The 27808-nt window shown below is 40.7% G+C and overlaps 2 protein-coding genes across 4 annotated transcripts in view; both read right to left on the bottom strand.

Moving 5' to 3' along the window:
• CEMIP (cell migration inducing hyaluronidase 1) overlaps window positions 1–27808 on the bottom strand; it is a 141524-nt gene that overhangs the window by 57108 nt on the left and 56608 nt on the right. The window contains exons 2-6 of the mRNA XM_014605992.3: window positions 11256–11359; window positions 8229–8378; window positions 7275–7413; window positions 5371–5607; window positions 3010–3189 (exon numbers count right to left, since the gene is read on the bottom strand). Of these exons, the coding sequence (XP_014461478.2) occupies window positions 3010–3189; window positions 5371–5607; window positions 7275–7413; window positions 8229–8378; window positions 11256–11313 (764 nt within the window). The 5' untranslated portion in view covers window positions 11314–11359. The remainder of the gene's footprint in view (window positions 1–3009; window positions 3190–5370; window positions 5608–7274; window positions 7414–8228; window positions 8379–11255; window positions 11360–27808) is intronic.
• Window positions 22772–27808, bottom strand: part of LOC102560730 (cell surface hyaluronidase) — a 68472-nt gene continuing 63435 nt past the window's right edge. For 2 of the 3 annotated variants that reach the window (XM_059714607.1, XM_019477577.2), the window contains 2 exons: window positions 26503–26612; window positions 22772–23139 (listed from right to left, as the gene is read on the bottom strand). In XM_059714607.1, the coding sequence (XP_059570590.1) occupies window positions 22985–23139; window positions 26503–26612 (265 nt within the window). In that variant the 3' untranslated portion in view covers window positions 22772–22984. The remainder of the gene's footprint in view (window positions 23140–26502; window positions 26613–27808) is intronic. The other variant, XM_059714608.1, reaches the window with a different exon arrangement.

Raw genomic sequence — 27808 nt, 5'->3', positions numbered from 1 at the left:
GGGCCACCACTGCTGCCAGTCTGAAGAATTGTGTCCACAAGTGTTAAAAGTCTGTCCTAATTTGCTAGTGTAAATATAGCTCCTTATTTAAAGACACACTCATATTTCAACAAAACAAGGAGAAGGGAGGAAAAATATGATTTTTTTTCATTCTGATTGTTTGGATTTGGCATCTGGATAACAAGCATTTGCCATAGGTTGCATCTTCAGCAGGTATAAATCAGCATCATTCTTTTAATGGGAGCAACGCTGATTCACACAAACTCAGGATCTGGGTTAATATAACAAAAAAGTGGAGACTAACACAGAGATAAATATTTGTCTGTCATCCTTCCTAGCCAGAGACACTAAAAAATTACCCAGGATGTGGCTGGAGGATAGCTTGACTCATCTGACACTTTCCAAAATGTGGAACAAATAGATCTTATCCAAAACTACTATCTAGGGTTGCACTAGGTATTGTCTCAGCAACATTTGCATTCAGCCATCAGCAGGACACATGGGACCATGCAGATCAGGCAACAGGTGTTTGATTTAGTATTGTCAGCCAGCCAGAAAGCCAACAGATGTTTGAGGGTGATCAGTGAGAGGGACAGAGCAATCCATCCAGAGTCCATTGTCAGACTCCTCTTTTGCAGTGCCACCTGGACAGTGGATCTATAATGTAGAAAATATCCCAGAGTCATGATCACAAAACTGCAGTGCTTGATGCTGTCAGGAGGGAGCAGAAACTTTCTGCCTTTCACAGGACCTTGTTTTGTTTAGTGGGCTAAAAATGTGCTTAAAAGTCTAGTCCCCTGAAAGATGCTAATTCTACTAGGAAGTACAGCCAGCCAGCCCAGAGTTCATACTCCAAGGATGATTAACCAATTGTGTATGCATTAGGTGCACTATTGAGGCACCAGTTCAAAACTGACACTAAAATATCCATATCCACCTGCTGGTCCTCACTAACTGAGATTTCAGAGGTAAATGATCTGAATCTGATACAAATGTATGTTTGCATTCCAGTATTTGTACAGAACAGAGATGGGTCCAAGATGCAAAATTCAAATGCAAACTTTTCCAAGTTAGCATGATTTCCAGTCAGGGGTGGAGATACTGAGAAAGGGGGCAGCTGTACTGTTTGTGATCTGGCTGTGGATGGAGGCTTCGTTATGCTTCAGCCCATCTCTAGCACATTTTTGTGAGCTAAAGCTTAGTTTTTACTCAGGCAAAACCCAGGGAATATTGCCTTCAAGGAATAATGACTTCTGACTGAGAATCAGGCACTGAGGCACGTTGAGACATGGAGTCTTTGCTAATTTTACCCTTGTGAGCACTTTAAAAAAAAACCTTCAAAGAAAGCTGTGAAAAGTGCTGTAGGGTCACATTTACATAGGTATTGGGGGATTTAACGTAAATACTTACAAAAGTGCCTAAGTGAATTAGGTAGCTAACCCCTTTGGGTGCTAGGCATCTATCTGCATTTTTTGGTCCCTAAATACCTCTGGCTCCAAGAGACTTGGGTAACCAAACCTCAATGAAACTGAACAAAGCTTAGGTGCCTATGACTTGAAAATGGCATCCCTTAATTAGCAGAGAGGGGACTGCAAGTATTTTTGTGAATATGTCTGTTATACATTGGTCACCACTAACCAGTCAGCATTTGCCAGCTATTGCCACACTGTGGTACCCCAATGCCATTGTTAATTCATATTTTAAAATACAGTGAAATGCTATATTATCTCAGATACCCATTGTGGACAGCGTTAGTTTTTTGATGGCAACCACTAGTTCATGGAAGTGCTGAAAGTCACCTTTCTATAGGTCAACTTGTATAGGCTTTTCCATTACAAGCACCTATTGTAAGGGTGTTAAAAACCAGTGTTAAATCATTGCCATGGTCTAAAAATACCTAGGGCAAGTTCATTTTACAAATTCATGGCAGGGAAAAAGCCTGTTTTTTTCCTTTTGCAGGACTGGGGGAAAAAGTAGCATTTTCAAAGTCATTTTCCATTTTCCCAATTCTAGTCTTTAAACAGAAAGCTGGCAGGCCAGTGACCCATAACATGGGCTCTAGGTATCTCAGAGGAAATATTTCAAAGGTAGAGACAGGCTTTTCTTTGGGTTATTTTTGCAAACGGGATTATTTCCTTTGGAAGTCTCACACCGAGCATACACCAGCCTGTAACACTTACAGCAGCCTCCCAGCTAAGCTACCCTGCCTACCACCCTGAAATATACTACATTTTCAGGTGCCAAATTGACAAATATATGCTCTCATAGGCTGTTTTTTGGATCAGTTATCCATGCTATGAAGGATTTTTTTTTTTAATATCCCACAATGACTTTTTGGTGCCCTGCAGGGATTATGAAACATAGGGGAGCAAAACGCAGACTTTTTTTTATTTTAAAGTACCTACATTCAGATAAACTTGAAAAATTATAATGGCACCAACTGGGTAAATGGCACATATTATTGAAAATAGTAGGTGTGCCAACATATACAATCTATTGGCCAAAGGAGGTTTTACAGTCCACAAAGTAAATGTTACGCACGTTAAATTATGGGCTGTATAAATCCCAAATGTGCATTGAACTAATTAAACAGCATATTGCATATGTCTATATATGTTAGTCAGGGCCATATGGCTATTATACTAAGGGAAATACACGTGTGCACTGTGTGGCACATAAATGTACAGGGCATTGTAGTTATTTAGATATGTATTTGAAATCTCAAGAGTATAGCATGAAAATAAATAGGAACAAATAACTTGTGGAACTAACATCTTGGAAAAAATGCATCCTTTTTAGGGTGAATCATGTTATTCCCCAATGTCCTAATAAAAATACCCAATATAGGCATCTTAAATTATCTAATAAACTGCTAAAACTTCATATGGAAAAAAGGAAAACATTTCAGAGTGAAAGAACTTCATGCCTTTGAGAGAGTGGAATTATTTGGGTACATGAAGAGCATAATAAAGCCTCTGTGCTGGTAGAATTGGGACAACTGGCACATACCTAAACCCAAGGTGGAGGAAATGCTTGCTGCCCAGTTTGGTCATTGCTTTCCTGGCTGAGTCATCTAAGTTTCTAGATCCTTCATCATTCACTGCGACTGAGAGGATCATGCCATTAGCAACTTTGCTCAAATACTGGACAAGACGTGCACTTTCCCCTTTCACTTTGTAGGTATCAAACCTGAAGAAAAAAAAGAAGCATTTACAACAATAAGCATCACAGCTTTCCATACATTTTGTCTACATATGAAAATAAATATTATAAAAGGCATATACATGTCTGTATCACTACAGATGCAATGATATATGAGCCCATTACAAAAATGCTAGTATTCAGTATATAGTATATTGAGTTGGACAGAATGATTTCAGTGATTTGGTGAGAAGTTTACACTATGGTTTTGTATCAGGTTGAATGAGATGATTGACTCAGATCTATATTAGGCAATAGAAAAACTATTAAAATAACCACTTCGCTGGAAAAATAATGTCACTTTCAACCTTACACCAAAACTAGCTACCTAGCTAGATTAGGTGGATTGATTAATGATATCCATACTGGGGCTGTGTGAACCTTCAGGTACTGATTTGACTCAGAGGAGATTTGGTGGCTGAATCTCTGGATCGGAATTGAACCAGGAGACCAATACAAAGGTCCAAATTGATTTGAAGCTCTCCAAATCAATTTGGAAAAGATTTGGAGAGCTTTGGAGATTCAGGCAGTTCCACCTGCTTACGCAGGGAGCTGGAACTGGACTCCGTGCTGGTAAGTATGGGGTGGCGGAAGGGGGGCTGGAAGAGGGGGAAGGGGACCATGGGGGGGACCCCTGCCAGGCCCCATCCCTGCCTGCCCCCCCAGCTCCACTGAGAGCTCCCCAACCCCCGTCCACTCTCACAGCCTCCCCCATGGCTGCCCCGCCCACCCCAGCTTCCAGCTCTTAAAAAAAAAAAAGCCCCGCACTCACCAGCTGCTGCAGTGGCCATTGGGGCCTCTGGGGGCTCATGGCATAGGCCCCCATGCAGCATGGGGCAGTGGGGACTGTCCCCGCGCTTGGCAGCAGCCAGCAAATATGGGGCTTTTTTTTTTTTTAAAGAGCTGGGACACTGGGGCCAGGTGGGGCAGCCATGGGGGAACTGGGAGAGTTGGCGGGGATTCCCCCCCTGCCTGGCAGCAATCAGTGAGTGCTGGGCTTTTATTTTTTTTTTTTTTTTTTAAGAGCTGGGAGGCTGGGGCCAGGCAGGGCAGCCATTGATGGGGCTGGGAAAGTGGGTGGGGGATGGGGAGCTGTCTGATTTGGAGATTCGGCCAATTTGGCAGTGGCTGAATCTCCAAATTAGATTCAGCCGAATCTATTCGAGACAGTGATTCGAATCACCGAATCGAATTAGTCCCCTGAATCAGCCAAATCCGAATCCGAAGTGAATACTAGCTGCTTCGCACAGGCCTAATCTGTATTGATAATACACTTAAAAATTGAGGACCTTATTAATACTAATGAAAAAGTGTGCCACTCCTGAATGAATTCAGTACTGTGCAGTCATTATAATTAGCTAGAAATGCTGTGTTGGACTTTGAAAAAATTTAGCTTCGGGGGAAAAAAGAATCTACATAGGCTGGCTCTTCACTAAGTATAGGCTTCAGCTATATAAAATTGCCGATTGTCTTAATTAGTGTTAATATATTTTCTTAGAAAAGGGCTGCGAATTTTACTGAAGTTAAAGAAGGAAAATGCATCACTTGCTCCTGATATGACAGCAGTGCTAGTGAAGCTGGGATTCTCCAGCAGCTCTTTGTAAGGAATTTTTAACTTGTCAAGACAAAGCTTTTTGAGGGCGTTCTGCAGCACCTAGTTAGGACACCACTTTTTATTTCTAAAGTCATGAGGCAAGATGGTTCCTTTTGTTCTTCCTTAGTGTTCAGTACAACAGGGTCCTAATTTCTGACCTGAGATTCTAGATACTAATATGAAGCTAATTAATACAAATAAGATGCTATGAAATAGATCTAGGAATTGCTCATGAACTATCAGAAAGGGAGGTCTCCAGTGGAAGTGCCCATCTGATAAGTCCAAAGAATCTGTGATATATCCTTTTTTGATTCACAGTCAAGAGGACCTAATTCAAGCAAGGTACTGCCAACTCTCATAGACTTTTAAGGGAGCTAAAATAAATTATTGGGATTGGGCTCCATATTTATTTTTGGACACTATTGAAATAAAAATGGCTGTTCTGAACCATACAATGAAGTCTGCATAAACATGACAAGTGGCAATGGCTACTGCCTGTCTCTGATCTTACTGGGATGCTGTCTACAACACACAACCAGAGATTCCCAGATACCGACAGTTCTAAATGGACTCACCGATCCGAATGGACAACTTCCCCTGTCTTAGGGTCAATAACGTGGACAATGATGCCTCGATGACCCCAGCTCCTTTCAAAGTAGTATCCACCTTCTTCCATGCCACCAGGGTGAAGAGTCTTGTTTAGGAAAGTCCAGGACAATTTTTTTTCACCATGGATCTCAAAAGTTCCACCTTCACTGACCCCAATAAACTTTTGCCCAAAGTAAGTGTCAGGATGGGTGCCATCATCCGCTCTGTAAGGTTAAAAAACAAGGAATTAGAATATTTTAACATCCAGCCAGCAAGACACCTTTCACTTTTCACCTCGCTTTGATACTGCCCAGAAGAAGAGGAGATATCATGGCTTAAAATATATATTTTTTCAAGAGAGCCTAGGGGATGCAAAATGTTGACACTTTACAGAATTCTTTGCCTGAAATAACATTGGCAACAGAGCTAGTGAAGATCAGAGGCAGTCCAGACCAGCGGTGTTCAACCTTCCAGCCCCATGTGTTGAATGAGTGGCATGACCAGATCCAGATCAGGGTTGGTGCACAGTTGGTCCTCAGGTACAATCTGGTGCATTAGCCCAGCCCTGTGTGCTGGATTCAGCCACGGAGCAATGCAGTGTACTGGTCCAGTCCCACAGACTAGACTGGGGTGCAGAGCAACCTTGCCTGCCTGGCTCTGCAAGCCAGATCACACTAAGGAGTGACCATGTCATCCAACCCTCAGGGCTTCCAGTGGGCTAGATGACAAAACTGAATTTGAGCACCAGTGATCCAGGCAATGCTCTTGGCTCATCATCAATTTATTCTCCCTTATTTTTTGTTCTTCCAGTTTACTAGTGCCTTTTCACTTTGAAGACTGGCTTACCCACTAGTCATACGCTATAGCACAAGCTTACCTAGCACAGATGTAGTCACACTGGTAGAAATATGCTGGCTCAGATAGGTTACTCTGAGTATGGAAGTGGCCTAAGTGCTGTAGTTGTATTTACATCCACACTAGTGCTTATACTGGTATAGCTACACTGATAAACAGGCCTTAGTGTAACAGGAAGTAAATATTAACTAACCAGAGATGCTAGAGCACTTTGCAGCTGTCAGGTTCTTTAGCTGACCTATATTTACCCTTATGGAGGGAAGGAAAAACGTTCTGACCAAGGCCACTGGGAGGAAAAAACAAGGGAAATATTGGATCTTTTTCCATGGGGCTTTACAGTTTAAAAAAAAAAAAGAGATAATATATAAAATTGTTTAATCAAGATTTCTAGGTAGATCAACTGGTGAAATTGGGGTATGTGGCTTAAGCAGAGACACTGATTTCTGCACCAGAATTGAAGCACAGGGATGCTGCGGTGGCTGTGGGGGCTGTCCTCCTTTCCTAGCCAGGGATGGAGCTGTGGACAGAGTGCACAGTTCAGCATCATAGTTTTAACCCTTTCACAGCTGCTGCCAAATTGGTAGCAGCTTTTGGCTGAGAAGCAGTCGTAAAAGGGTTAAAACTGAAATTTTTGTTGGAGCATTACCGGTCAGGATTCAGCCCCCTGACTCTGTAAAAATCTTTTTTCCTCATTTTGCCTTTTTAGCACAAGCTGCGTGTCCTATTTGGAGGTATGCTGTATGAGAGAAAATACAGTATATGGCAGTTTTGTAACATGTGTAATTATCCTGAGGATCATCTTAAAGAAAACTGGAAAGCAGGTCCAAACGTGTGCTACTCTAAAGGTTATTCCATTACCTCAGTAGGCCACTGAGCCCTTTACAAGGCAAAATTTCCTTGAGTGACTGGTCTGTAACGTGAATGAGAATTTAACTGCAATAACTTTGAGCCTTTATGTTGTAAAAAGGAATATGGAAGATAAAGGTGCAATGCTATATAAGGTACTGTATAGAATATGTATTGTTTAGGAACATACCGCCCATATAAGATGATGGTCACATTACTCTGGTATGGGCATATCTCACTTCCAATATGCATCTCTCCTTCATTTTCAATCAGTATATGTCGAGTACGCAAAACAATAGGCTCTACGTTGTCCTTAATGATCAGTTTTCCTACGGGGGCAAAAATAGCACAAAGTTTGTTTAAAAATGAAGCAAGTCACCAGAAACAATAGCTGCAGTAGGTGAAAAGCAGGGCTAAGTTCAGAGAAATGTAAAAAGTGCTCCCCAAAACAGCTGTAGGGCTAACTTTGCAAATGCTTACTTGGATTTTACTCAGGCCAGCTCTCACCAAAATCAATGGCATTTTGCATAGGGGAGCACAGGGTGCAAAGTGAATGAAGACTTTGGAGCGAATGGGTGCATCTACACATGCTCCTATGCCACCATTGTTACTGTGCCATCATTTAGTACTTCCATTGTTACTGTGCCATGCTGGTAGCACACAGGTTTTAGCTGCTACGTTGCCGTAGTGATGCACCACAGCAACGAAGCGCATCGCTATGGTGACATAGCTGTGGCATCATGGTTTGTGCCCACCAGCACTGCGTCGCCATAGTGCGTTGCTACGGTGATATATGCCTGAAAGCTGAAACCCTAGGATTATAATAATTTTATTATGACCTTATCTATGCAGTGAATTAACAGAAAAGTGTTTATGAAGCAAATTACAGCACCAAAGCTAGTAGGCATTTTGATGCACTTTTGCAAAAGTTCTCCAGTGAGGAAAATAAACAAGTGGTTTGCAACTGCACAGAGCTGATATCATCTCTGTCACCACCCACCCTGGTGCAAACTTCAATCTGGCATCATCCCATCCTTGATCTTACTCCAAACCTCCAAAAGAAGCTGTATCTATGTCAGACGTGGTAATTCAAGTATGCCTAAGGGGGAGTGCGCTTTGCTATCAGGCTGGTAGCTTGATTTACCTCCACTTGTGATGTGGATAGAGTGGACAGTTGCAGAAGAAGAGAGAAGGAACTTCTTGCCATTACTGATTTCAACATGATTATCTTCATTGTGTCCAGGGTTCCACGGTTTGAGGTCTGGATCCTGCTCAGGACAGACTGCGGCTGATTCTGTTGATACAGATGAAGGGAGATGACTATTATCCTTGCTTAGTTTAAGAAAGAAAGCTCCCATTCTCAGTAACTGATCTTTTAGGGAGTCTGCATTCTCTTAAGAGCAGAAGTACCTCAACTCTATTAGATGGGATTTGGGTCATGACAAAAAAGTGAGCAATAAACTTTGCATATATGCTCTCCTATACTCAGGGAACACAACAAAATCCTGCTACCCTATGTCATGAATGTTGGAGCCTCACAGTTGCAGTTGTATCTAGACAGATGCAGAGAAAAGAGTAGGGTTTTGCCCTTAATGTAACATTTAGCTCTGACTATAAAAAGTTTAGAGCTAAAAATTCTCACGGGCTGTGAAAAGTGTCTAATCTAGAGAGTAAATTAATTGAAAAGGGTAAAATGAGAACCAACTTGAAATTAACTGATCTGAAAACATACTTGTGGTGTTTGCAAAATTTTGGCTAACTTAAAAAAATTTGAGTTTCTAAAAGGCTTGGTTTTGCTGCAATGTTGGGAAGTGATAGTAGCTGAACTACCCTAGTAAGGGTGGTTTGCCTGAAACATCCATTCTGGCTAATAATAAGAAGAGCTAGACATTGCCTGACAGAGAGAGGCTGACTTTATGAGGTCTTTCAGACAAAAAGAGGTAAAAGTTCATAGTCCTCAGATATGCACATCACTAGTCTCCACACACAAATTTGCTTTCAGATTACAATGACATATTTGTTTAAACTCTGCTTACATTGGAAATCTGAAGGTAACTCATGCTTTAAATATTTATTTAAGATAAAATATTTCCCTGATATAACTTTACATGGGACATTAACCTTACATTTACTGTAGTTTAAAGGGGAAAAATGTGCATGTATGAATGCCTGAGAAGTGCCTGTGGATTTTATGCTGGTAAAAACACTTCCTTATTAAAAGGCGATTGAGGTTAACAGGGGACTGAACAACAAAATTTTTGCTATCAGTGGGAGTTGCAAGTTGAAAGCCTATCTAGCTCATGTTTTCTCCCTTTCCCTCCCCAGAGATTGATCCACCATCTATAATATCAGGACAACAGAGATGGGATGAAGTTCTGACTTTGTGGACCTCAGTGGGATTAGGATATTAATTTTTGTCATAGGTATAAATAAAGCCCAACTGATAGAGAGCACAGCCAGTATGGCTCTATTTTAAGACTGATAACCACATACTGCATTCTTTGTCATTGGAAGAATAATTGAAATTCTGCAACATTATAACTGGAATCTGATCATCTGCATTTGGTTTGCTGTTAAATTCCACAACCAACTCCATATCTTAAAAAACAACAGAGTTGGAGCCAATGCCTTGATGTCTACTGAGACTCATAAGTGCCAACTATCCAAGGTAAACATGTGACATTTCATGTGTGCAACATCTGTCTTGGCTCTCCAAGAATTCTTTCCATATCAGTTAAGTGATTAACTCAAAGAAGGCTAATAATCTATAGGGCAGCACCTCAAACACTGAAAAATAGCCAGGGCCCAGTCATTTATGCCAGTGGTGAACAAGGCGCACTCCACTGATGTCAGTGTCAATCGTGATTTATACCAGCTGAAGAAATTAGAAAGAGACTCCTGGTCTCTATTGGGAGACATATGGAATCAATAAGAGCAGCCTAAAAAAGATAAGTATTTCAGGCAGTAAACTGGACTTACAATGTGAACAGAGGCCTGAAATCAACATGATCTGGATGGACCACAAATGAAAAATGGGGAAACTAACATTGAATTCAAATATAAAGCTGTCGTTTTTGGACCAGTCTCAATTGCATTCATTAAAGGGTGCTCACTATTTCTTTTTAGCAGTGTCCATGATATGGTAGCTGCTTTCCAAAGATTCAGGAAGAGTTGGCCCCTGCCCTGAGGAATTCATGGTATACGGGTAGACCAACAAGTAAGCAGAGTCTGGGGGAAGGGAACAACAAAGAGAATTTACTCTTACAATTTGGATTTGAGTTAATAAAAGACAGGAATGTTCAGAATTAAAAGTTCCTTCTATAGACAGGTCACAGCAGAAGCAATGGAGAAACTCTCTACAGTCCGATCTTATTCTGCATTCCCCAGTCTGACATCTACTGTGAAACATAAAGCACTGACACTGATAACACCAAAGAGTTAAATCTCTCTCCTGTGCTCATATATGATCACAGATGACATTTTAATCTTAATGATCCATCTCTGTATTTTTGCACTCAGATACCAGTCCGCACCCAGAGTAGGAACCAGTTTGGAGTTCCATATCTTGACCAAAAAAGTCCTGACCACAGCAATGAAAGTTTACCTCATGCTGTTGCTTAAGCGCAGCCTTTGAGGTTAAACATTTCTGTCTTTGCACTATATAGAATATAAAGAAATCACCGTGAGAAGAGGTGCAGCTTATACAAAATATGTAGAGTGTGACAATAATACACAAAAAGCTTTTCCTTTTATCACCGTGAACAACAGACAGAAAGGTACAGACGCAGCCTATTGGGCCACATGGGTTTTTGGTCTTAACATAATTGCTTGGATAATGCTAAAATTCTCATAAGACATATCTTAGAACAAGAACCACTGAGCTATTTTATAATATGGGTTTTTTTTTGCATTCTAGGAACTCTTTACCACTTTCCTCTTTTGCCTTTAATGAAGCTGCTCTGGACTAAGTTAGCGGGGGAATTAGGAAAATGAATCATCTCATGAGCACTCTCACACTGCTCCTGCGCTCTCACACTTCTCCTGCTGTAAAAGCTCCCTGAAGAAACATTAGATTAATGAATAAAAAGGCACTTGACCTACATTTGCACTATCTGTATTTACAAGAGATATTATATCCCTCCATTTCCCTTCTGCTCTCTGGAAATCTTACCTATAGGTAGAGAAGAGATGACAAGCAGAAGAGAACCAAAGCTGATGGCCGGGTGCATCCTGGGAACTGATGCTGTTTTTCACTGCTTTTAGATATGTGGGCACCTATAAATAACAAAATTCCAAGGCAAGATTAGACATGCTTTCTTAACTGAGGCGTGTTTCAAGCAAAAACTATGTTACCCCAAGAAAAGATTATATTCATTTTGTGAGTAAGCGTGTTTTCATTCCTTTTATGACTAATCCCGCTTTCAAAAATCTTCTGACGTCCTTGGAGTAGGAGGAGATCCCAAGGATCCTCCCCTTTTCCCCTTGGTTATGATTTGTATAAACAACCAGGAATGCAAATATATACACAGAAGGGAATCACCACATGTAATAGGAAGCTTCTTAGGCATGCAGTATAAACACATACAGTGGCAAGACACTCGATGTGTACATATTGTTGCATGTCAGATAGTAAGTGACAACAGCACTACGGACCAAGTTTTCAGAGTGGCCACAGTGTGAACTCTCTAAATTGCAGCTTCACAAAGCACCTCTGAGGCCGCACATGCACTTTGGACAATGGTGTCCTGGCAGTGCTGTAGCAAGGAGGGGCGAGTGGAGCAATCGTCCCGGGCGCCAAAGTGAAGGGGCTCCAACAGGCACTGCCCAGCTGGGGCCAGGCATGGGACAGAGCCGTGACCAGCTTGTTTGCAGGGGGTGCAGTGACAGAGAAGGACAGCTCCCGTCGCTGCGCACACTCCTGGGCAAACATGGGGGGGGGGCATGTGCCCCCGATCCGTGCGTGGGTTGAAGGTGGGCTGCTGCTGTGGGCTTTGCCCCAGGCGCCAAACTTTGTGGCTATGTCCCTGTGTCCCAGGCATCCCAAAATTCTAGTTTGTGCTTACACTTGCATTTTTGACCGAGCAACTGCTGAGATTTTTGGTACAAGAAAACTGTCCTTTCAGACAACAAAGTCTAGCACCAGGCTGTACAGTTATGGAAGCAAGCCTAAATGCTGGTTTGGAAGATCTGTCCCTCCTCTCAGCTCCCCGGAAAGGTCTGGTTTCAATGTCAGGAAACTCAGACTTTAGTGTAGGACTGGAGCACAGTCCTTAGTTCAATCCACTCTGTCTAGCATTGCTGTAATGATAACCTGTATTCTAAAAGGACTGATTTTGTAATGCTGCCTCATGCTGGCAACACCTTTCTGACATGAATATTCATGTTGAGGTCAAGGGAACTACTTGCATAAGTATTCACAGATATTTATTTGTAAAGCAATACATATACATATTGCTTTACACACATATATATATATATATTTAAATATATTTATATATAGATTTATATATTTATATAAGCATATATATAAGCAAAAAAAAGTTATGCTCATCATCTGATACAGTCCAAGGAGCCATTACATTTAAACTGTGAAAATCTTCATTTGAGGACATTTGAAAAAAATGTATGTTACTTATGTGACATATCCTGGTTATAATATAAATGCAGAGTCAGCATATGATTAGGTAAGTTCTTAGTTTCATTATTGGTGGTGTTCTCTTTATGCTGACTAATATAAATTTATTTTCTATCTACATATATTTCTGTTTAAAGACAGCAGCAGTTGTACAAGCACAGACAGGGCAATCACTTCAAATATTTTTACAACATTGTTAAAATTCAAAGGCCATTACGCCAAAATGAAATAAACCTCCCTATGCAGACCCAAGGCACCAGTTCATATTACGAAGTAACAGTGTGTAAAATGTTTGTTTAGAAATCCACACCTGTTTGAGTTGTACAAGGGAAAGCAAGAAAAGACAACTCTGGGGAGCCCTCATTTCTTGAAATAAGAAAACATCAATTATTTTTCTTGTTACCTTGTAACTTTTTTTAAAAAGATAAACAAGAAGCTAGGATTTTGTCCAGAGCAAATTTTATAGAGGAAATATGGACAGGATAGATCTGTACTGTGCATGTATATGATACAGATCTACCCATAAATATATACCTTAGCCTTATTATCATGTCAATTCAGTACTTTGTATTAAAAACAACATTAAAATTAGATTTGTCAAGAAGTAACTCACTGGGAAATAAGCTCATTTCCACCATGATGATGTATAGTAACACTAGTATTGCTGATTTCAACCTTATTTTCAGTGCTGACAGCTTTCTTTCTGTACGTGACAATACAGACAGCCTACCAAGGAATACTCTAGGTGATATTCTAGATGTTGAAATGATGCTGCAGAAGAATACATTAAGTAACTGTAGATCTTTGAATGATGTATGTTTTAGGTGAATAGTAACAGGTCCATAGGAATGTGATCAAAGCAAATCCACATGTGGGCATGGACAGTTGATGGATTTACACTGGTATAATTGATATTGTTTTTATACCAGTATCAATTACACTATGATTCTGAATGGAAAGAAATGCCAGTGACAGTGGCAAAAGAATAGGTAAGTGTCTGCATACCTTAAGCAAGGATTAACCTGGGATAAGCTGCTGACAGATGACATTGGATTCTTTTTTTTTTTACACTGATATTAGTTTACTAGTTTGTTTTTGTTTTTTAAAGAGGTGTAAATGTTCTTTGTCCAGGCCCTGTACCTGTTGTTTTATTGAGGTATCAATAGTGGAAGTTTGATTCACCAGGAATGATAGATTGTTATTGCGTGGTACCAGGAGAACAGCAGTCTCTATTTTAATATCACCATCTGCCAACAGTTACTGCATACTGTGTTTTGAAACATAGTTATTTCCTTTCCTAAGTAGACGCCAAAACTACGTTATTGGTAACAGCACTGTGCAGGAATTATAGGTAAAAACAGACTTCATAATGATGACACCATTGCACATCAGCTTTTTTTGAAGGCTCAGGCCCTACAAAGACTTGCAATTGGCCAGAAATTCTTTCATAATGCATTAGTCAAATAGTAATTCACAGAAGTAAAAGGAAAAAATACATTTGACAGTGGTAACATGCATTTTTATCTCATTATTTGGCAGAACTTTTATTTTCAAGATTGAATAAAAGTTGCCAGATCCTGCTTAAACAAGGGATAGAGGTTACTCACCGTTAGACCGTGCAAGAACTATAGCCCATTGTACGGTTAGGGTGAATTTTCCCCTAAATGCATCTTTCTGTGGATAGTGGAGATTAGGCCTGTGTGAAGCGGCTAGCATTCATTTCGGATTTCACTGATTCAGGGGAAAGTGATTCAATTCGGTGATTTGAATCACTGTCCTGAATCGATTCAGCTGAATTTGATTAGGAGATTCGGCTGCTGCCGAATCAGCTGAATCTGAATCACACAGGCCCCAACCCCAGCCCATTCTCCCAGCCCCACCTGCCCTAGCTCTCAGCTCTTTGCAAATAAAGAAAAAAAAGCCCCCGCTGCCACCCAATGCCCCATGCCATGTGGCTGCCCTGCCCGCCCAGCTCCCGGCCCTTTAAAAAAAACAAAAAACCCTGAACTCACCAGCTGCTGCCCAGTGGGGGGCAATCCCCGCTGCCCCCCACTACCCCATGCTGCATGGGGGACTCTGCATGAGCCCCCAGAAGCCCCAGGGCTGCTGCAGGAACCAGTGAGTCTGGGGTTTTTTGACGGGGGGGGTTCTTAAAGGGCCGGGAGCTGGGGCAGGCAGGGCAGCCATGGTGGGGGGGAGGCTGGGGGAGCAGCCAGGGGTTGGGGCCTAGTAGGGGTTCCCCCATGGTCTCCTCCCCCTCCTCCAGCCCCACCCCTCCCCTGCCACCTACTTACTGGCACAAAGTCCGGGTCCAGCTCCCTGCAACAGCAAGCAGGAACTGCCTGAATCTCCAAAGCTCTCTGAATCTTTCTGAATCAATTTGGAGAGCTTTGAATTGATTCAGACCTTTTAATTGGTCCCCTGACTCTATTCAGATTCAGAGATTCAGCCACTGAATCAGGCCGAATCTCCTCCAAAGCAAATCAGCACCTGGAGCTTTGCACAGCCCTGGTGGAGATCAAAGCTCCATGAAGAATACAATATTGAAAATGGAAATAATTCAGGAAGGTGACAGTTTTGTGGCATCCACAATCATTTTTTGTCATATTTAAATTGCTATGGTTAAAACAAACTCTTTCTTATTCTTCAGCTGAATGAGGTAGTTAATTCAGTTCTCAGTAGGCAACAATTCACTCTGCAAAAATTGTCATTTAACTGGCAGCCTTACTAGAGAGGCCAAATGCTCTTGCTATTAACACTGACCCCCAAGGGTGCCTGTAGACATGCAGGGACACTGCTCTAACATACTGTAATTACAGCACGTCGGAGCAGTCTCAACTAATCGAGCCTGCTGGAGCGTGGTAATTAGCGCACTCCAGCAGCCTCTGCGTCTCATGTATCAACATCCCCATGCTTCAAAATGATGGCGGGAGCATTTTGACTAAAGCGTGTCAAATGATCTTTAGTTAAAGCACCCCTGCTGCCACTTCAAAGTGCGGGGACACTGGTACATGAGATGCTGTGGGTCTTTTAATTAGAGCACTCTAATTAAAGCACTTCCCACACCGCGGCCCCCGGAGCATGTGTAAAGACACTTCTACAGGCCGGGTCTGTTACCCTGGCAGAACAGCAGGAGGAAAAGACTGTTCTGGGGCTTCTGCCTCCAAGGGTCTTCATTCAACACCTTTCACAAGTGTTGGATCCCAACGCTAAACATTTTTGTCTTTTTTTAAATAAAAGGGTGAATTTACTTTCCATTAATGTTGCCTGCCAGGGAGAATTTAGGAATGGTGCCTGCTGCCAGCTGGTCATTTTTGTTAGCTTAGACCATAGTCATTTGGGAATAAAACAATTACTCTAAATCTTAGTTGAATTCTCTACTGGGTGAGAAAAAACCTTTTTCATTTAGCCATTTTGAGCTGTTTGGTAACTATAAGTAGGACTCATATCCCTGAATCTGGCAAGATGCACTTTTGAAAATGATTCCCAGCTGTTGGATCCTTTCGAAGAGTGAATAGGAGTAGACAGTGCTAAAAGTAGATACAGGAAGCCATTAGTCAGTGCTTAGCTGGCTGCTACTGCAGGTGTCAATAGTCATAATGTATTAGAAAGCATACTATATAAAAAGGATACCTGATCCCTTCAGTTTCTTGAAGAATAATGCTAAAATAGCCATAGAACAGATGGCACCGGTGGAGAGGGGGAATATAAACAAACATGTAGAGAAAGCTTTGAGATTTAAAAAGTTTCCTAATGAAATCATGAGTGTGGGCCCCCTTAAAAGTCCCTTTGTCAGCAGAGTGGAGCTGGAATGGCTTTTCTCCTCATAGGTTCACCTCGAGGCTGTGCATGTAATAGGAAGGATGGATGAGGTCTTCAAAAACACTGCCAGCCATTTCAAGTTACAAAATGTCTCTGCTGCTATGAATTCGCCAACAGTGTAGCAAGCGACATACTCCTTCGAAAGAGAAGCTCATGCTCTCAATGCTACTTGAAAAGTGGAAAATGGGCTGCAATATCATTTATTTAAACAATGCAGTTGCCTTTCCAGGCTGTCCTCCCAACATATAGGGATTAGAAACTCTGGATGGGGATTGAGGCAACCAGGTTTCAATTCCTGACTCCACAACATATTTTTTGCACAACCCAAGGGAAGACCTTCAGGCTCAAATCCACAAGGGTGTTTATTGCAATGGGACTGAGACTCATCTTTATGGATTTGAACCTTAGGCTGTCTGTGCTTTAGATCCCCAAGTGCAGAATAGGGGCAATGACACCAGTTGGTCTTACAGGAAGCAGAGGGAAGGGGAGAGGGGGAAGAAGAGGGGAGAGCAATTGAAAGGAGTAGACAATGCTAAAAGTAGACACAGGGAGTACATTAACGATTATGAGCTGCTCATAAGGTGATATGGCCATGGAAGTACCAAAGTGGAGAGAAATCTGTTCCATAGTCAAGATGCCATAGCCAGGATTTTTAAAAGCAATGTGGTACCTGACGTTTTTGGAGAGTTATCAGATACACCTTCAAGGATAGGATCTCAGCACTCTGAAAATGAAGCTCCCTTAAGGTGTCTCAAGGTGCCCCCATTTTGGTTGTCCAACTGGAATCATAGAGTGATTTATGATAATCTTGGCTTGTGAGGCTGAGTCTATTCATAATGAAGTCAGGGAGGAAGTTTTATAAACTAGAAAGGAAAGTCTTTTTACTATTCTTCTTTTCTAGACCTGTGAGGAAGTGTGCTAGGCTGATCAGGAAACAGGTTTTTATTAGATGAATGGGATATTTGATTAGTGCTTCTACTTTCCTTTTACTCCCATTACGCTTATGGTGATAGTTCACATTTTCAGTACAGAGAGTATATTTGTCTCTTTCTTTAACAGGTCACATCACATATTAGTTTAACCTGGGAAAACTGTCTTTACTGACTTGAGGGCCAATGTTTGCTCTCTTAACCAAGAAAGTTTCAACCTTTTGATATACTGATATTACTGGGCTAAGGAGTGCCACTGCTCACCAACATCCAAGCAAAGTTTTGGGGTTTTTTGAAGCCTTCATCCAGGCTTACAAACAAGCAAGCAACTAGGGATTTCTAATGAAAATGCCTTCACAACCTGAACTCAAAGGACATAGAGCATCATTATATTACATCACAAATGTTCCTGTGCAGGAGTTTGAGCTTATGTTTTCCACTTAGCCATGAGCCAGATTTTTGTGGGTGGGCAAAGAAAGAGGAAAAGGTGGAAGTAAAATCATATTTTCTGCAAGTTCTTTCAACCATTTCACTCCTACAAACAGATCCAGTAAGTAGGGGCTGGGGAAAATGCACTTGGTGAAAAGTAAATTCAACGCAAAATGGAAAGACAAGGGTTAAATCTAGGGCTAACTCAGTCATTAGTTTGCGGAGAAAAAATGGCATTTTTTTATACTTTTCCTTTAAAAAAATGACATTTTTGTTTGACAATTGACCAATTTTTTATACGGGTTAAATAACTCAAAAACATTTCTTTTCTGGTCAGCTTCCCTCTGTTCCCCACCTTGCTTTGGCTATAAGAGTTGAAGGAGCTCACACTTTGCTGAATCTGACCTCTGGCCATGGAATCATTGTGAGTAAAAATGTTAAGACACCCAAGTAATTTAGGAGCCTAGATTCCATTTTCAAAATTCCTTGGATACGAAGGAGACTGAGCATCACTGGAAATCAGTGAAATTAGGTTCCAAAATCATTATGTGCTTCTGAAAATGTAACCATTTGTCAATAAAAGAACAGGTTACCCAGGCACATGCATATTTATTGGGAAAGAGCCTGTTTCAGATGAGCAACTATAGATGCCACACAATGGGTATTTTGCATTGGATACCAAAATGTGTGGACAGTTTGCTAACCTCCTGGGTCTGTGCAAAGATAACTAAGTTCTCTGGTCAAACAATCACATTTCCAAAAGGGCTTAAATGACCTTCTTCTACACAACTTTTGGTGCATGCAGAGATGCAACTTTAGAAGCAGCTGTGGAAAAATGTATCTCTGGCATCCTGAGAGTCTAGGTAGAAAACAGCAGCCTTTGTTAAATGTTCCCGATCTTCAGGTTTATTTTACCCTTCAGCACAGGAAAGCATTTTCAGTGGCCAAATAGGTTAGCAGTACCAATTACTACACTCTTCTCCTCTGAATGCTTCTTTGAACAGGACGCAAATATTTTTCTTTTTGCACTTGTGGTCCTCTCCTGTTTGTGTCTGGCTGACCACAGCTCCTTGCCTTCCTCTCCAGGACACTTGCCACTAGTCTAATTTTTGGGGAAGGAGAGATATTTTTCAGGAGGTTGGATACATTCCTTGCCTGCCTCCCACTTCTCCTTTACCAATTGTTTAGTCTCAGACTGGGGTTAAAGCTCTGTGAAGTTTTATTGGGATTCAGGGTCTAGACCTGTCAGATATGATCAAATAAATCCCCAGGAAAATAAAGATCATGCACTGTAAGTATTTCATTTAAATGTTGGACTTAAGCTCACAGCCAAACAGATCTTGCTTTTCTTTCCCTGAATGGCCCCAGAAAACATAACAGTTATAACAGGAGTTCAGAGGGCTTTAAAGTGCTACTTGAAAGGTCTCAGCCCTGTCTAGGTTTTATATGATACTCAGCACACAGAGTTTGAACCTCTTCCATTTAGTCCTATGGTGGAGGGTCAAGCCCGAAGAGTTCATCACATTAACTCTCTAGAATATTATCTTTCTAAGACAGCATCAGAGACTTCCTCAGAGTTTCTATTAAGTCAAAAAATAAGCTTTCCTACCTTTCGTTCTGGGGATGAATCCACTCTCTTCACCTCAGATTTCCTACTGCATAGTCTCAAGAGATCAGCTGATGTAGAGCACTTTGAATCAGCTAAGCTTCATAGCACAGGGGTTTGTTTAGTCCCACCTTAGTGGCATGGTATCAGCTGGATGGTGGGAATGGATGCCAGAGGGATTTACTTCACCAGGGAGCACATGTCCAGCCAACAAAACACTGGCAGCAACCTCTTTGACTGCTTCAGTTCCCAAGATTTCAAAGCAGATCAAATATTAGTAATGAGGTCCTCACCTACCTGGCCAGATAACCTGTGCATAGATGTCAGAATTCAAAGGTAAGTGGAGTAGGACATGAATTTTCCCTCTGAAATAAGGTTTAGTGTTAAGATGCAAGATTCCATTAAATAATATATACTGAGAGGGAAGAGTTAACTCACTTCCAATAAAAAAACCTCCTATAACATTTACCTGTTTACCAAAATAAATCAGTGATGTTACACAGCTTTATCTCTAGACCTGAGTTTATAGATATGCTGATATACACATTATAGAGATATCAATATGCTATAAATACATTCATGGAAATGTATAAAGCATAAACATGACATCAATATTATAACTTATTATTTCTTTCTGACACGGCAGTGTCCACCCTCTAAGTCTAACATCCCTTTCCTCTTTGGTCTCAGTCAACCGAGATGCTGAGGTAAGGAGTAGTCCTATCCAAATATTGGAAGTGTTTGAAGGCCCATGCCCGGGCCTACGCTTTCATTCTGAACTGCTCTTTCTTCCCAGCCAGCTTCTCTCACTCTTCTTCGAAGCTGAAATTGTCACTGTTGTCCTAAAGATAGGAAGATAATTTATTATTTCAAAGAGGCTCAGAAACAGGCCATATTACTTGCTAATTGTTGCTATTCAACCCAGGCATCTTCGGGACCAACAGGACAGGAATTTAGAGACCACAGGGATAGATATAATATAAACAGACAAACAGCTGCAGCACAAAGAAGATAGAGATTTTTGTTTGCAGTGGTCATTGATAGCAACAGATTTGCAGATGCAGCAGGTTGCATTTCCCCCAGGAAAGCTCTTACTGCTCTTACTCAGCGCACTCACACTGCTCTATAATCCTTAGCAAAATGCAGATTACCAAGCACTTCATTCTGCATTACATGCATGGTTTATCATGCAGAAGTCATCTTCACATCCCTAGAAGACCTCTTCACTATACCCATCAATGATTCATTTGACAGATTACTACAAAAATGAAAAGCACATCTGCTGAATGCATCTAGCCATGCAGCTATTCTAAATGGAGAATCACATTCATTGTAAAGACATTTCTTTAGCAGTCAAAAGCTTTAATTTGTAATCTTTAAAGAAATGCTCTTTCTGGTTTCTTTTATAAACTTTTCATGGGAATCTGGTGCTGGTAAAAATGCTGTATTGACACCCAGGGAGACTTACACACTCTCTCTCCATGAATCAGGTACAGCATGGATAGCAGCAGTACAAGCTTCCCTACAACTAAACTGCCAATAATTTTAAATTAGAGGCATATTCTCTAGGGATGAGAAAATCTTCCAGATGATGACATAAACCATTCAATTCTTGGCTTCTCAGCCAGAACTGCTAACAAAGCTGTCAACTAATCCTAGCTGTGATGCTGGTGTTCCTGCTACAAACAGAAACCTTGTTGAGGAAAGAGTCATTTTATAAACAAAGAAAAAGACATAAAATGCAATTGCTGACTTTTCTTCTTTTATGGCAAAGTTATCATAATAACCTAGAATTAGCTTTCCACGCACTTTGCTGTACAGCGAAATAGGAAAGAGAATTATTGACGTTTCAAACCATAAGAACCGTGTCTGTCTTTTGTCTTCCTGCACATCTAAGCAAGTCTAAGATAATTTAACAGTAGACAAGTTAGTTCTCTAAACCTAACAATAATAAATAGGAACATAATTATTATTTTATTTGTTTTTGCTGGAGGTTTACTTGAATCAACAGCTGGTGCAGGAGTCTTTGGGTGAGACGTGGACACAATGATGTCAAAAGGAGTTTTGACACTGATGTCACAATTTCACCTGTTATTTTACCATTTCTCCCCAGCTCCAGAACTGCTATCCATCTCTTACTGCACCTCCACACTTGCTGTAAGGCCAATCACTGTGGTCAGTGAGGGCACTGAATATAGAACAGTTAATAAAATGTCTTATTAGAGCTTGCAGGATTTAAAAGGAAAAAATTATAGACACTGTTATCGATCATTAGCATTCAAATCAAATCTAAATATATTTCATACTCTAGTCTAACTTTTTATTATTATGAGCATTTTGGAGAATTCTTTAGCTTCTGAAAATAATGCTGCACTGGTTAGAAATCAATATTTAGCTGTATTAGTTTAAATTATCACCCCATAATTGCTGCCACCAGTAACATAGTGTATTAACCAAAATTTCAGCATACCCCTAACAGGATAATTCAATTCCTAATTTGTGGTGAATGGAGTCATCGGCTGTTTTCCAATCTGCATTCAAAGCTGTTATTTCTTAAGAAATGCAATGAAAAGCAATTTAAAAGAAAAAAACCCACAGAGAACAAGCCTCTTTTTGCAGAGCATTGACCAGATCTTCTCCCTTCCTCTGCCACATTACTAATGATATTAAAGGGAAAGAATTTCATGTGACCTAGACGTATTGCATTCGGTGCCCTGGTAGCCCCAAATGCAGGATTTGATACTACAATAGCAATGCAACTTAACATGGCTCACATTCCTGAAAGTCTTTAATTGAATTTACACACCAACAGAGCAGACGTCATTTCACCCATCACTAGTCAGAATTACTCAATGCACGGTATATGCTGAGCCTGATGAGTGGGAAAGTATATTATTATAAGATTATTCTGAGCTTATCCATTGACATGAGTTGATTTTATTAACTTCAGTTCATCATAGATGCTATGGCAGATGGAGATTTTTATAAAGCTGGTACACATTTCCATAGAAGTTACTGAATTGCTGAGTGTGAATTAAAGGCAGTATTGGAGCAGACGGTTCCCTACCTCTGAAAGAATTCACCTCTTTGCCTGGATACTGATCAAATTTCTTTGCCAAGTTTCATTCCTGTTTCATATGCATCTGAAGAGCCAGTTCTCACCTTTGAAATGCTCCAGATCATATCAAATGACGGGTACGCTCGAAAATACTTCTGTTTTTCCCAGGAAGGGGAGCACTGCTTGAAAAACAAAGTTTTCTCCACACTTTTGTAAGATAAGACTATATTTATTAGTTATAAAAAATACAAGTGAAATAACATTGGCTTGATACAATCTCATAAAAATAACACTGGAGTGATGCCGAGAGCTGTAGAATTTGTCAGGCTCATGTTAAGCCAACAGCGTAGCAGGATTTAATTGCCAAATTTTCCATCCTCTATGGAGTTGTGTTGTAAGTGGCTCTGCTACATGGGGTGTCCTAAAAATCTTCAGCTTTAGCTGGACATCCATATTCATTCAACTTCAAGGGAACGTAATGCTGTAGAGAAATGGTTTTCTGATCAGCAGCTCGATTAAGGATTTTAATCCAGGAGGGTTTGGCCTGTCCCTTATATCCAAGCATAGCAAAACTCCCTGAAAAGGGGAGACAAAATGAATGACTCTATGCATTACTTAGTTAAAGGAATAGCCATTTATCATTATGACACTTAAACCCACTTCTTGTATCAGAGAAACGTTTTAGCCACTCATTTTCTGGGAGGGAGGGAAGGAAGGAAGGAAGGAAGGAAGGAAGGAAAGAAAAAACAAGGCCTGAACTAAAATGCACTAAATTAAAGCAGTAAGCTGACTGCCCTGAATTATTTAAGGTATTTCAGTGAAATGGGAGCTGGTCTGAGCTAGTGGGAGCATAGTGTTCTTTATTTTTAAGTGCTGGTAATTTTTGATATTTGACTACATGAAAATGGTTAGGTATTTAAAATCCTTCTTTAAATAGTTTAAATCATTTTTCCCCTATGATGACTAAGCAATTATTGATTCTCCCGTGGTACTGGGCTTTCATATAGTCCAATGCTATTGTGTGTACTTTCATTTATATTACTTTTTTGCACCACAAAAGATTCCAAGACTGTTTACAAACCAGGAGCTCAGTCCTATAAACCTTATGCAGTGGGACTATACAGGGAAATCCTTTTCACATGAATAAGTACTGTAGATCCATTTAATAAGACCTCAGTTCTGTTCCCATTAGAAGTTAATTGAAGGTTTGGAAATGCCCTCCGTAGAAGCTGAAGCAAACCATCTAGGTTTAGAAGAAATGTTTCAACCTTCACTGTAATACAGCCACCTCTGGAGTGGCTTGTGGCAGCTGGTTTCACAGTAAGACCCATGCTACACAACAGCTTAAGAGGTGGGAAAGTCAAATACCTCGCACAACTAAATCAACGGGGGGAATTTTAATGAGTCAGAACATAATTACACAGACTGGAATTTGGCACAGACATCTAGGTTAACACCCTTGCTCTTGTGAGAAGTGTGACGGGAATGACAGGCAGTTTCTTATTTCATCCGAGACGGCAGCACCATGTCCCTTCATGTCACACTGAGATATTAGTTCATTACTGACTTGGCCCAGGAAGAAGAATACCACCTAGCATATCAGCAGCACTTTTTTACCACAGATTTCCATTAAATCAGGGAGATGCTGCATGGATCTTTTCCGCTCTCTATCAGATCACTGAACAATAAAGAGAGGTCACAGCGAAGGGCAGAATCTAGCTCACGGTCTCTGCAAGTGCAGCACGGCACTAAGTAGGTTATGTCACTAATTACCCTGGAAAACTTCTGACAGAAAGAAGCTTCTTTGTTGGAAATTTTTTTCCAAAGTTTTCAGGATTTTAGTGTGTGTGTGTGTGTGTGTGTGTGTGTGTGTGTGTGTGTGTTTATTGTGCAAAATTACAATGGTAAAATTACGAGTTTAGAACCAAAATAAGCACAAAAGCAAAACCACTGCCCTTGCTGTAAAAGAATATAATCTCTGTGTTTTGGAAGAATAAAATGAATGAGTTTTAACACAGCCACTTAGACCAGAAGACAGAATCAGTCTAAATAAAACAATATTTTGGACAAGTTAATTTGCTGCTGTAAAAAGCAGCCAAGAAGAGAGAGAGAGGGAGAGACTGAAAATACAGCCAACTCCACTTCTGACCTGTGCTTGAGAGGTAGCAATTTTAGCAAATGGAATAGCAGGCTTACTGCCCGATTTTCTTATCAGCCCAAGAAATAAGTCCATGAAAGTGGGACTTGAATAAGTTTCTATTTTCCAGTAGGATTACTACATGGAAGAAAAGCACAGTAAGTGCATCAAGCAGCCACATCCACCCTAAGCCTTTGACAAGAGTTTCAGCTAAATAAACAAAAGAGAGGAAATTCAGATTTAAGGCTGCTCAATCAATTAAGTGCATGTTGCTCTGAGGCATTGCAACACACTGCAAGATTGCTAAGGCCTTTGAGTTCTGTAGTGTCTCATCACAATGCAGGCAGGTGCTCATTCCCTAATTCTGCCCTCAGGTGGGTGTATACACACGCCATGGAGAGGGAATTGCATGCATTTAGCTCAGAAAAGAACTTAGCCAGGGAGAGGGAAAGACAGACCTAAACCTGAATGTCCCTTGCTTCCCTTTTGCCCATGCGGCTCCCAGTGAAGCCAAGGGGAGTTTGACTGCAGAGGCAGCAGGATCAGATCCCAGATTACCTTAGGAGGACTTGATGTTGAGGGGAATGGGAAACTTGTCTGACTGAAGAGGGACTGATGGCATAGAACAGAGCCATAGTTTCTTGTCAGTCAGTGAAGACATTTACAAAACAATGATATAAAATTGAAATGGCCAAATCCCAAACCAGTAGAAGTCTACAGAAAGAAAGCCAGTGAGCACTGGATCAGAATGCCAATACAATGAGACTAAGACATGATGGACCAGCAGCCATAAGACAAAGGCTTTGTAAAAACATCAAACCAAAGCACAACACTTCCTTTGCAAAAGAAACCCATTCACTGACTGGGAACTGAACAGATTGTTTGCTCTACCTTGACCATGGAGATGAGATCCACAACTTAAGTATAAGGTAATGCTTGCAACCTCTATTCTAGCAAGTGATGGACGAATGTCCAAACAAAACAATGATCTGGTAGGTCCAGACAGCAGTCAAGTTTATGCAAGGTTCTCTGCAGTTCTTTGATCTGGCAGTAAGGCTGGAAAAGTTTTGAGATCAGGGTTTCTATTTATCCCAGCTGGGTTGTAAAGACAGTGAGAAAAGTCTTTTTAAAAGACATTTTGGAATGTCTGCTTCTAGCCTTAGGAAGTGCAGAGGTGCAAGAAAACACTAAAAAACCACCAAAACAACGAGCTCAATTGTTTGGGAATGAAAATACAGTTTTGAGCAGACAACCAGTTTTGTCTATTTAACTGAATGATAAGGGCAATTCATTATCACTAGCAGAGGCTCACTATAAAATTGATACTTATTGCAAATGATCTTATGGGAAATAAGGTAAAAATGCAATTAGACCTCTCCAAACCTGGTGGTTGATCCCTTCTCCAATGTCTAATTTTATTCAAATACTTGTTGTTATTTCACTTCAGGCTATTCTCCTCATTATTAAATTTAACTGCATGGCTATTTTTCCTCTTCAACTGTTTGAATTCGAAAGATGTCGCCTTCTCTTTGACTAGTAAATGGTTCATTTGCAATGAAAAAACAGACTCTTAACTGAAAGATTCAGACTTTTCTTTCTTTTTTTTCCCCCGTTGAGTTCCATTTTTGATTGTTAACAAAATGCTAACCGTTCTCAAATTTCTGTTCAGCTCCCAGCTAAGAATTTTTCAATACTTTTCACTGTTGACACACAGGGGAAGTATTTGCATCTTCTTTATACACAAACACACCTGCAGTTTCAGGCAAAAGAGGCACTGCAGTATGATTAAAAAATATAGTCACCTTTTTTGTGGAAGACAATAGGCTTTGCAGAACCTAACCTTGTAAAAACAGACATTTCAGAGCATCCAGTCATTTCTGTCATATCTCTAGAGCACACAAGAACGACTGATCTGGAAAGAAGGACAGTTATTACTGCATACCAGAAAAAGACTATTTTTGCTAAGAGTCTCCAACCCTCTATTCAAGAAAGTTCTTAGGCCCACGCTTATCTTTAAACATGATTTCAATAACATGTATGCATACATGTATGTGTGTAAATGCTTTCCTGAACTGGGGGATTATTTTATCAGTGTTTCTTTCAGTTTGACTATGAATCAAACAAAGCCAATGCTGTTAAAAGAAAACTTATCCCACGTCAGAGGATTTTGACCTAAAGGAAAAATATTTCTGGAATAAGACAGTCCCACATTCACTTTCCTACCATCTACATTCTGATCCTGATTTTCATTCAAACCTCAGTTTGGTTGTGCATCCCTCTAGCTTCACTGTGTGCCACAATAAGTTGCACCTGCACTGTATTATAGGCACAACTGGTAGCATTTAGATGAAATGACTGACTTCATGGCTGCAAAACAGGAAGCCACGGAAGAAAATCAAACTGAATATATCTGCGTCTCTATAGTTTTGTGGGAATGTAGTTTATATAGTCACATATAACCATATGCGTGTATGTGTATACACACATGTGCTAGTTCAGGAGCGTTCAAGTCTGGTCATGAACTGCTCAGAAATGTCTTGGAACTAAAGTCTGTTTTCTGGTTATTTGACCTGCTTCTGCCGGCAGCCAAGAATTTGTCTATAAATCTCTGTGTTCTGTGTTTATGTGGTGACACATAAAACCATGAGGAATGTGGACCAGACACAGACAGAGATGATCCAGCCCGTCACCAAAGCTCTTCTGAGGCGACAGGGCCAGCAGGCAGGCAGGTCTATTTGCTGGGGCCAAAGAAAAATCCGATTGGAAAATCTGGCACATTTCTGATTTTAATCTGTCAAAAAAGCAAAAACAACCAGCAAGAATAAACAGAAACGGGCTCTTTTCAGAACTGGAAATCTGAGTCATCAGCTGCCAGGAAACGGCTGCTGTTTCGGGCTTGGACACTGGAGAAGTTAATAGAATTACAAATGTCACCACAAAGGGTTTATCTACCTCATGCTGGAAAACGAATTGTTAACTTAGAGCAACTTTCCAGTTTTCCAGAAAGCCTGCCTCAGTCTCCTCCAGTCTGCACATTCCTCAGAGAGAAAAATAGTGTTTTTTTCAGAATCGGGTAAATATTTGGGTTTTTATCATTCAAACTTCCTC

This window comes from Alligator mississippiensis, chromosome 11 (assembly GCF_030867095.1).
Source record: "Alligator mississippiensis isolate rAllMis1 chromosome 11, rAllMis1, whole genome shotgun sequence".
NCBI classification, from domain to species: Eukaryota; Metazoa; Chordata; order Crocodylia; family Alligatoridae; genus Alligator; species Alligator mississippiensis.
Note: the sequence above shows the minus strand (reverse complement) of the source record. Positions and strands in the feature narration are given on the sequence as shown.